The sequence below is a fragment of the Glycine soja genome, chromosome 18 (genome assembly GCF_004193775.1).
Source record: "Glycine soja cultivar W05 chromosome 18, ASM419377v2, whole genome shotgun sequence".
NCBI classification, from domain to species: domain Eukaryota; kingdom Viridiplantae; phylum Streptophyta; class Magnoliopsida; order Fabales; family Fabaceae; genus Glycine; species Glycine soja.
This window is the reverse complement of record NC_041019.1, coordinates 14,510,829-14,520,691: the sequence shown is the minus strand read 5'-3', so window position 1 is coordinate 14,520,691 and position 9,863 is coordinate 14,510,829. Positions and strand designations below refer to the sequence as shown.

Sequence of the window (9,863 nt, the reverse complement as noted above, 5' to 3'; positions counted from 1 at the left end):
ACCAGAGACCGTCGCTACCTCCACCTTCACCTTTACCTTCATCAAAACGAACAAAACGGGGAAGCACTGCGCACCGGAGACACAACAGAACGAGAGAATGCGCAAATGGCAGCATTGTGCCATTTTTAAACGCAGGTGGTACTATTCACGGCGACACTGTTTATCGAGATGAAGAGAAGGAGCAACAGGGGCATTTTGGGAATTTTTTAAAGTTGCTGGGTGCACCAGCAATAATGCTGGGTGCACCTAGCAACTCCCTAAAACAAAGAAGGAACACATTAGTTCGGTTTCCACTCAGACTATTTCTCCCAACAACAATACACGCCACTCACTCAGTGTGCCTCTCACGCCGACTTCCTATGGCAAGGGACAGTTGCCTCGCTCGTGTCACCGCCGGCGCCGCTATGGGCGGCGCTGTCGGCGGCGCCGTCGGTTAGTCACACATACCCGTTATTTTCACCTTCTACGATACCTTACGCTTCATTTCTATCCCATTTATACTTTATTTATAAAAAAAAATATTTGTTTTAGGGCTGATATGTGCTTCTAGCATTGCTTATTGTAGCTTCTGTCTTCTAATTTCTAGATCCGCTTGGTTTCTAACATTTTTGTTTGTTTTAGATTTGCTTTGAAGTGAAGTTCGATGGTTCAATTGCACTGATTTGATTGGAGAACCTTATTTTTCGTATGCACATATGCTTAGTTGGTATCGGTATTAGGGTCTGTGTGGATAAATTTCTCCATAAGCATTTATAGGAGAAGAAAAAAAAAGCTTCTCCATAAGCTAATTTTAGAGAAACTTATTCCTTTTTTTTTCTTCTTATTTTCTTCTCTTGCGAGTGCTTATGAAAAAGTTTATCCAAACATGCCTTTATTAGATCTTCAGGCGTTGTCTTCTTGGTGCTGCTGATGGTGGTGTTGGAGTGGAATCAAGGGCTTCTTTTGTTTTTTTTTTTTTGGGGGGGGGGGGGGGGGGGGGAGGGGGGGGGGGTGTCCCATCTCTGTTTTCTGTGCAAGCTTTTGAAAACTAGAAATTTCTGTAATTGAAAGTTAAAACAAAACGTTTCTCAAACCAAATGGTTCCTGTTTTCATATATTTGTACCGTTTTTTATAATTGTCAGGATGTTTCCTTTCATGTCTTGTTGTATTTTAAGCACTTTCCACCTCAAGCAATAAGTTATAGATTCTGCATAGTTGGACTCATTTGATGTGATTTTATTAGTATAAGTGCTTATTGGATGCATGTTCAAACACGCTGTTTTGGAAAATAGAACATGATTTCTCAAAACTAAACTGACCAATTATTATTATAATTTTAATATACTGTATGGACTATGGCAAGACTTGCCTAACCAACAGATTTGAGTGTCCATTCCTCTGCATTTTCTTATGTAGAAAACTTTGATTTTAAACCAAGAGCTTTAGTCGTTTAGCTTGAGGGGGTATGTTTTGGGCCTAGTTGATACAGGGTTTCAATGTCACCAAAACCACTTTGTCTTAACTTTTGCCTACCCTTTCCCTCTCCACAGTAGGTCTTAGACCTCCTTTGTAACCAAATAGATAAGTTTGATGTTGATTGGATATTTTACCTCAGTTTTTCTGTGTTTTGGGTCTCCATTCCTCTGTATTTATTGTTACCAGTTGTCACTTGTAATGCTCTTCTTTTAGCTGTTCTGGATTATATACCTGGAACTTGGTGATTCTGAAATAAGACATTGACTATGTGTTCTTTTTCACAAAAGGTAGTTACAAGAAGATACTCCTATGGAAGTCTCTCAATTCTAGATATACAGAAAATGCACCTACAGTCTGTTTTATGAAGTTCTGAAATTTTGTTTAGTTGAAAGGGAAAGGGATTGTGTGCTTTCCTTGCACATTGATTTGCTTCTTGTTTTGTACTGAATTTTAGGTGTACAGTTTGTACATAAATTCACCAATACATTAGGTTCCTCAATTTTTTTAGTCATTGAGCTTGACACTCAATCATAAGAATATAATGGTTAAGTATCATCTATGAAGTTTTGTAAAGTGTGCATCATATGGAATCTTTCTTTGAAAATTAGTGGAAATTGTCAGCCAGGTGATTGTGTAAAATTGTATTAACTGCTGGAATGTTATTGTCAAATGCATCTAGAGGATACATTCATCTTGGTTTTTCATTAGATCTAATTTTCTTGCGTTGAAAAGTTTTAGAACACCATTGCCTAATCTTTTGGCTTCTTTCCAGGTGCTGTGTATGGAACATATGAAGCTATTAGGTATAAGGTATGTCACATGATCTTGTTTTGAACTTCAATAAAAAGCTTCAGTTTGGCTTTCATAATGTTGCAATAGATTTTTTATACTCATGCCCTTTGTTATTTCTTAATTTTGTTTGTAACTCTGTACTCATACATTGAGTGCTAAGAAGAAAAACTAGTTATATAGTTTCTTTTGTTAGTTGTGGTTACACAGAACAATGACTGCTTATTGTGAAGGTTAACAAATAAACAAAGTTTAATTTCTATACTATCAGTGTAGAAAATTTTACACTATGAATCCACAAAAAATCATCGTTAGTATGACTTTTAAGGTAGTTATTGTAAAAGTTAGCAAACTTACCATAAATGGCTGTTTGTAATTGGATGATGAAAATCCTTTACATTGTCAATATGTACTCTATTTACTCATAAACAAATGATATACTATATTCTACAAAATATAATGGATGCAAATGAATTTAATGTGTATTTGTGTTTCCTTATATAGACTTAATAATATTTCTGAAACTTTGGTTTTTAACCATGTCGAATGACATCGTGTGATCCATGTAGCCGACCTCACCTAGTGAGATGAGGCTTTGTTGTTGATGTTGTCTGTTGTATTTATGATTGAGTAATAATTATTAACCCTGTACCTAATTGTATTCAAATATAGTTACAAAAGTATGTGTTAGTAAACAACCCACAATTCAGAAATTCAATAGTGCCTGTTTCAGCTGCACATCAACTGGCTGCAAACCACAATTCAGAAATTCAATAGTGCCTGTTCCAGCTGCACATCAACTGGCTGCATACCTTTCAGGCAGCACCCACTACTGCTGGCGAACAGAGTCAAATAGTAGAAAAGAAAAGTTTACCTTGGTTGTCAAAACTTACATCTTAAATCCTTTGTGCTGATATTGATACACATTATTATAGAAGTGCAAATTATTTAATTCATTCATGGCCCATATGCAGCAGCATTCCTATCTATTAATTCATTGATATGCATGCAGGTGCCTGGACTATTGAAAATTAGGCATATTGGACAAACTACACTTGGAAGTGCTGCTATTTTTGGTCTTTTCTTGGGTGCTGGAAGCTTGATACATTGTGGGAAATCATACTGAGGATAAATATCCTCCCCCCCCCCCCCCCTTACTTACAGTGATTTGGTTTGCTGCCCTTGTAAAGTATGAGTAGAGCAGGGATTTACTGTTTTTTCAGTTTTCTGGATCATGGAAAATGTTTCATGGCACTACTACTATGAAATTTCTCATTTTTTTCCCTAGACAGTACTGTTGAAATTTCTTTGCTGGGGCTTTCCTACTTTTGATTCCTCATTTTCATCTGAGACAGTGAATTGCTCTTGCAATAAAAAGGGAGTGCAGATGTGTGTGTGTGTGTTGTGTTTATGTCTGTCTTTAAGCACTACCCTCCCACAAAAATTACTCACTCAAACCTAGTTGCAGACAAAATTATTAAAATGCTCATTGGGTAATTTATCCAACCCCATCACTATTTCTGGCTAGAAAGTAGTATACCAGTAACTATTGTGAGGTAAAATTACATGTAATTTACCTGCTCCACTTTACACATGTACTGTAAAGGTGTACTTACGAAAGTATATTCAAATTCATTTAAAAGATGGGATTTGGATTAGTTTTTTTTTTTTTTTTTTTTTTGAAGTCAGGGATTTGGATTAGTTGGTGCAGGAGAATGAGAGAAAAAAAATGAATTCATTAGATCTAATTTGTGAAACTCATTTTTAATTTTGATTTTCGTTCTTCCATCACAGTGGTAGCTGCAGAATTGAGCCACATAGAATCACATGAAAGCTGCAATCCCATTCTCCGTCACTTGTTTTGAAAAGTCACATAAAAGCTTCATACTGATATGACATGTAGAATTCTATTGAGTTTTTTTTGTACTGATAATAGATACAATTAAATTCTTTTTCTAATAGATATTGCTCCACTTGATGTACATGAAGTGCTGAAGACCATTTCATTTCCTAATTCTGGTGAACACGACCAAGATACTCTGCACTTCAACATTGAGTTGCTTTGGTTCATCCGCTCTTCTATAATGCATTTTCTGTGGCAGTGATTTAGGCTGAAAATACTAGTAATCTATTTGTTTTAAGACGCTTGTGCTACAACCCACTAGCTACAGCATAGTCCAAACATGTGAAGCTAGTTTAACCTAGTCTTAAGATTAATTCAGGCTAAAAAAAACATACTCAAGTTTTGTGGACTGGGAAAATAATAAAAAATAGTGGCTAGCATTTCAAAGACACTTAGATTAGAACTAGAAGTCAAAGTGTAATTAGGTCGTACTAATTGTACTCAAGCTAAGTTCAATAAGAAGTCCAACTTATTTTTTAACAATGAAATTCAATATAAGTTCAAGAGTTTCATGACAAGTCTTATGTTGATTGAATATTCTATAATTTAGTAGGCTTAACCAAAATGGGCTAATTTACTTTTAAAATTACCAGTAGTCAATATTTTAAAAAATTTACCAGAATGAGGAAAGTCATATTTGTTGAATAAGACTTTTATAGAAGTAATTTCTAGTGTTTTTCCATCGACAGAAAATGTTATGTCGATTTTAAACTATTGGAAAGTAGAAAAATAAAGTTTTACGGGTAAAATACAACTTACACCATTCAAGTAATTAAAAAAAGGTAAAATTATAAATTTGGTCCTCTTATCTGTCTCAAAATTATAAATTTGGTCTTCATATAATTTAATTCACGAATTTAGTTCCACAATTTTTTGCAATCCCGTTATTTTAGTTTCAAATTTCGAAATTGGATGTTGACTACCATGTGTCGTACTTTGATTGGACATTGATTGTCATGTGTCGTGTTTTTATTGGAGGCCGATGTTAATTAAGTGCATGAAATTAACGTCCAATAAAAGCGCAACACGTGACGATCACGTCCAATAAAAGCGCGACATGTGGTAATCAAGGCAAGTAATTAACAATCAATGTTTAATTTTGGGGTTAAGGACTGAAATAACAAAATTTCCAAAAAAGACTAAATTCGTGAATTAAATTATAGAGGGCCAAAATCAAATTCTAAGACAAATAGGAGGATCAAATTTACAATTTTACCTTAAAAAATTACATTATCTTAATAATTTTGGAAACAAATTACTTGGTTACAATAAAAATAAAGAAGTCAATGTAGTAAAATTTAATTTTTTAATCTAATTAGTTAAGGAGAGTAATGTAAAAAAAAAATAATGTAATAAACTAAAAGTTTAATTAAAATGTATTTACAATATAGAGTTTTTTTTAGTGTGTTTCAATCATAGATTAACATGTAGAGTAAGATTGTTAACTTTTATAATAATTATTTTAAAAGTTATATTTAAGTTGATTTCTAATTGATTAATAATATAAAAACTTGTATTAACTAATATATTAATATATTATAAATTACAATATTTTGTAAAATAAGATCTAATTAATAATAATTCTCATATGAAGATTGTAATAGAAGATGAATTCAAATGCATTGCTATTATATGGGGAAAATTGATGACACCAATGCAATTCCTTTTGTTAACAGAAGCTCTATCTGGAAGAGCTGGTTCAGAAAATAAGGTTGTCAATTAATACATAATCAATGTCTAATTTGTTATTTCAAAATCCCCAAGGTCCGTGGTTATAAAACATTGTCTTGATCAACTAGATGAGCATTACAACAGGTAATGAGTACAGAGGAATGGAGACACAAAGAACAGGAAAACCAAGATTTGAACCCCAAATGGATCCAATTCCCAGGTAAGAGACTTGAGTATCACATTGGAAATATGAGATTTTAGTGTAGATAGAGTTTATAAAACCCTGTGTTCTCCAACAACAATGACTAGTTTTCATAGCCTATCGACATCGTAAACACTGACTTCAGGCTTTCACTTAGCCAGAAGTACATGTCTCTACGCTAAATTGTGTGTAGGATTCTGCAAATAATCTCTGAAAAGCATTTTAGTTTAACAAGTTATGCCAGCATAGATTTAGAATTGGTAATTTGGTATTGTCAATGTGTCATCCTGTGGATAAACCAAGAACTACGTTGGTAATTGTTACATTAGCTTTAGCCGCTTTGAAAGAACTTCTACCAAGTTTATTTGAATATGAAAGACTAAAGTGACTGAACTTTTTAACTTATTTCAGCAAGTTTGTCAAGCTTACAAATAAGCTCTCATGTGATAAATTTCTACTGAAAAAGTATTTAGCCATACATGCAATAGGTATATAACTAATATGATAGTTTAACTCATTTCCCACTGAAGAAGCAATATTGATTGTTTTTATCACCAATAGTCCCCGCATGAACAGTGCCCTTCCTTAAAGCAATGAAACCTGTGAGTATCTCTAACAGTGATTTCCCTACCAGTGATGGCTGAAATAAGTTTGATGGCATTGTGACAATCACCACAAATTCTTAGGTTCTTTACAACCAGTATAGGCACCCATTCTTCAGTGGAGATCAGGCCAAATGCAACAGCTAGCTTCTCACTGTGATACAGTAACCGTCTTTCTTTCTCATCTGGCTCTACCTCTTCGTCTTTCACCAATGCCCATCTTATATCTGGTACATATCCTGCTTGCTTCATTTTCCTTAATATCTCCCCCATGTACACATGAATCTCTTTTATCATTGGATGTGAAGTGTCTTCAGCCACAAAGACATGCACCTTCTTATCTATCTCAATCCAACTACAACCAGGTTTCTTCTTCACTCCTCTTTCCCGCATCAGCCTTTTAACTGTTGCAGCCTCTTCCCATCTGGCAGCGCTGGCATACATATTTGAAAGCATCACATATGGAGCAGCGTTATAAGGTTCCAGCTGGAGGAACTCATTGGCCGCTTTCACAGCAAGTTCCACATTTCCATGCTTCCTACACGCACCAAGCAAAGTAGCCCATTCAATAGAACCAGGATTAAATGGCATTGTCTCAATAATCCTCTCAGCCTCCTTGAGTTTGCCTGCCCGACCCAAAAGATCTATCATGCATGAATAATGTTCTGCTTCTGGTTCAATCCGAAACCTTTCTTTCATCATATTGAAATATTTCTGACCCTCTTCAACTTTTCCAGTGTGTACACATGCAGAAAGAACAGCTATGAAAGTTATGGTGTTAGGTGCTATGTCTTTCTGCAGCATCAGTTCAAAAAGCCTGAGCGATTCAACCTCAACACCATGTTGTGCATAGCCTGCAATCATTGAATTCAGCGACACCATGTTATGTTCTGGCATTGTATCAAAAACCCTTCTTGCATCATGAACATTCCCACATTTGGAATACATGGCAACAAGAGCATTATTCACTGAAACACGATTATAAGGAATGTCAGATTTGATAGCCAATGCATGAACCTGCTTTCCCACAGAAGGGGATGACAAATTAGAACAAGCACTAGTCACACACACGAAACTACAATCATCCGGATGAAAACCATTGTGCTGCATCTCCCGGAAACACCAAATACCATCTTCAGACAAGTCCTCATACTGTGAAAATCCAGAAATCATCGTGTTCCAAAGAACCAAATCCGGTGCAGCAATCTCCTCAAACACCTTCCTACATTCCACCATGCCACCAGCACACTTAGAATACAAATCAATCAAGCCACTCCCAACATGTGAATTCCCATGGAACCCACTCTTAATCATCATTCCATGAAACTGCATCCCCCCAACCAAATCCTTAACACAAGTAAACGCAGTCAAAACACTCGCCATAGTAAACATATCAACCTTCAAACCCCTCCTAACCATCTCCCTAAACAACTCCACAGCCTCCAATCCCTCCCGGTGCTGCCCACATGCCACGATCATCGCGTTCCACGAAACCTCATCCCTGCCCCCACCCTCCCCCATCTCCCTAAACACCCTCCTTGCCTCATTCAAAAACCCCTTCCTACTATAACACGCGAGCACCGCATTATTCACCGAAGCATAGCAATCATACCCACACACCACCACAAAGCAATGCAGCTGCCTCACCAATCCAACATCATCACCACATGCAATGATCACGCCCGACAACGTAAACCCGTCAAGGCCGAAACGAAGCTCTCTAACTTCTGCAAAGAGCCTCAATGCTGGCCGACACTCACCCCTATCAGCATAGGCAGCTATAAGGGTGTTGTAAGAGACAATGTCTGGTTGGGGAATTTCATCGAACACCTGGCGGGCGAGGTGGATAAGGGAGTGTTTGGCATAGGCATTGATGAGGGTGTTGTAGGAGAAGACATTGGGGTATTGGGTGAGGTCGAAGGAAGTTTGGGCATTGTGGAGGGAGCCACATTTGGAGTAGAGGAGGGTGAAGTGATTGGACAGGTAGGTGGAGGGTGGGATGAGGGACTTGAAGTAAAGGGCATGGAGGGTTTTGCCAGTTATGAGGTCCCTTTGGGCTATGCAGGCTTTGAGAAGGTTGCGGAAGGTTTGAAGTTGAAGCGGGAATGTGCATTGCATGGGAATTGGATCATCTAATGTGGAAAGTTATGAGTGAAAACAGAAACCAATCATGGAATGGCATCAATGACTTCAACTAATAGCACCACCATGGAATCATGTTCAAAAATTAATTTGATGTGTTAGACTAAGAAGCAACACGTTGGTTTGGTTTTCGCTTTCAGAGTTTTCTGACTTTCTCCCAACTTAAAAAAAGCGCCAGTGTCTCACACCTAGACTTTTAATTCCAATGCTTTTCACACTTTTTTGTATTTTATATTTTCTTCGAAATGAAATTCGATATTTCAATTACACTTTGACTAATCGTATTAGAGAACCTTTTTCTTCTATGCATATTTGTTTGGTTGGAATTGGTGCTGTTAATTTTTCAGGTGTTGTGTGGTTGTGGCTCATGGTGGTGTTGAAGTGGAAACAAGGGCCTCAATAGGCAAATTAGTTTGAGAGAATATCTTTTATTTTCATTTTTAATTATAAGAATGTCACTTCTTTTCATTTTATTTTGTATTTATAAGAAGCTTGTATACAAAACAATAATAAAAAAAAAATCTATCCAACATTTAACAATAGCAAATAAGGTGGAGACGACGAGATATTTTTCCAATTAAAAGTTAAAAATTTCTCTAAAATCAGATTATTACTTTCTTGTTTTGAAGATTTATACATTTTCTTATAATTGTTTTGGATCAGAAAATAGGAAATGAAAGATTTCTCAAAACTAAACAGGCCCTTAATGTGTTGCTAGACTTGCCAAAGCAACAGATTGAGTGTCCATTCCTTCACATTTTTATTTGTAAACTAATTATTCGTATGCAAAATAGCTTCGATTTTAAACCAACATCTTGAGCATGAGGGGTACTTTGAAATAATAAATAAAGGATTAAATAATGTATTAAATAATCTTAAAATTTTTTTAAAGATATAACATTTGTCCAATGGTGAAGGGAGAAGAAAAGAGGGGAGATCATGAGTTTGAATGTCCCCACTAATAAAAAAACTGATCATACTAACAATTAATATTTACTGATAAAAAAAAATCTTAAAACTTTTTCAAAGGATGGCAAGTTTTACAAAGCTTATCACAAGTTTAAAGAAAATGTTTTTAATAAAAGCGTCCAAACGATG

General features: G+C 35.9%; 2 protein-coding genes across 3 annotated transcripts; one reads left to right on the top strand and one right to left on the bottom strand.

Annotated features, from left to right (window-relative positions):
* Positions 1-276: 276 nt before the first annotated feature.
* On the top strand, positions 277-3,656 carry LOC114394810 (reactive oxygen species modulator 1-like). 2 transcript variants are annotated; one of them, XM_028356480.1, is made up of 3 exons: positions 277-432; positions 2,229-2,266; positions 2,979-3,251. In XM_028356480.1, exons 1-3 carry the CDS (start codon positions 360-362, stop codon positions 3,099-3,101), a joined length of 234 nt encoding a protein of 77 aa, XP_028212281.1. In that variant the 5' UTR covers positions 277-359; the 3' UTR covers positions 3,102-3,251. The 2 variants fall into 2 exon arrangements, with proteins under 2 accessions (XP_028212281.1, XP_028212282.1); XM_028356481.1 differs by lacking the exon at positions 2,979-3,251 and adding an exon at positions 3,258-3,656 and having other exon boundaries at positions 279-432.
* A 2,786-nt stretch (positions 3,657-6,442) lies between these two features.
* LOC114395332 (pentatricopeptide repeat-containing protein At3g49710-like) lies at positions 6,443-9,091 on the bottom strand. Its single transcript, XM_028357081.1, has one exon. The coding sequence runs from the start codon at positions 8,739-8,741 to the stop codon at positions 6,573-6,575; it is 2,169 nt and encodes a 722-aa protein (XP_028212882.1). The 5' UTR covers positions 8,742-9,091; the 3' UTR covers positions 6,443-6,572.
* Between the last annotated feature and the right edge of the window lie 772 nt (positions 9,092-9,863).

What these genes read in the sequence shown, in the direction of transcription:
- LOC114394810 (XM_028356480.1), top strand. Translation starts at nt 360, where the DNA reads ATGGCAAGGGACAGTTGCCTCGCTCGTGTCACCGCCGGCGCCGCTATG. An exon ending in CGCTGTCGGCGGCGCCGTCG is followed by an intron (nt 433 to 2,228) that starts GTTAGTCACACA and finishes GCTTCTTTCCAG; the next exon opens with GTGCTGTGTATGGAACATAT. An exon ending in ATGAAGCTATTAGGTATAAG is followed by an intron (nt 2,267 to 2,978) that starts GTATGTCACATG and finishes TGCCTGTTTCAG; the next exon opens with CTGCACATCAACTGGCTGCA.
- LOC114395332 (XM_028357081.1), bottom strand. Translation starts at nt 8,741, where the DNA reads ATGCAATGCACATTCCCGCTTCAACTTCAAACCTTCCGCAACCTTCTC.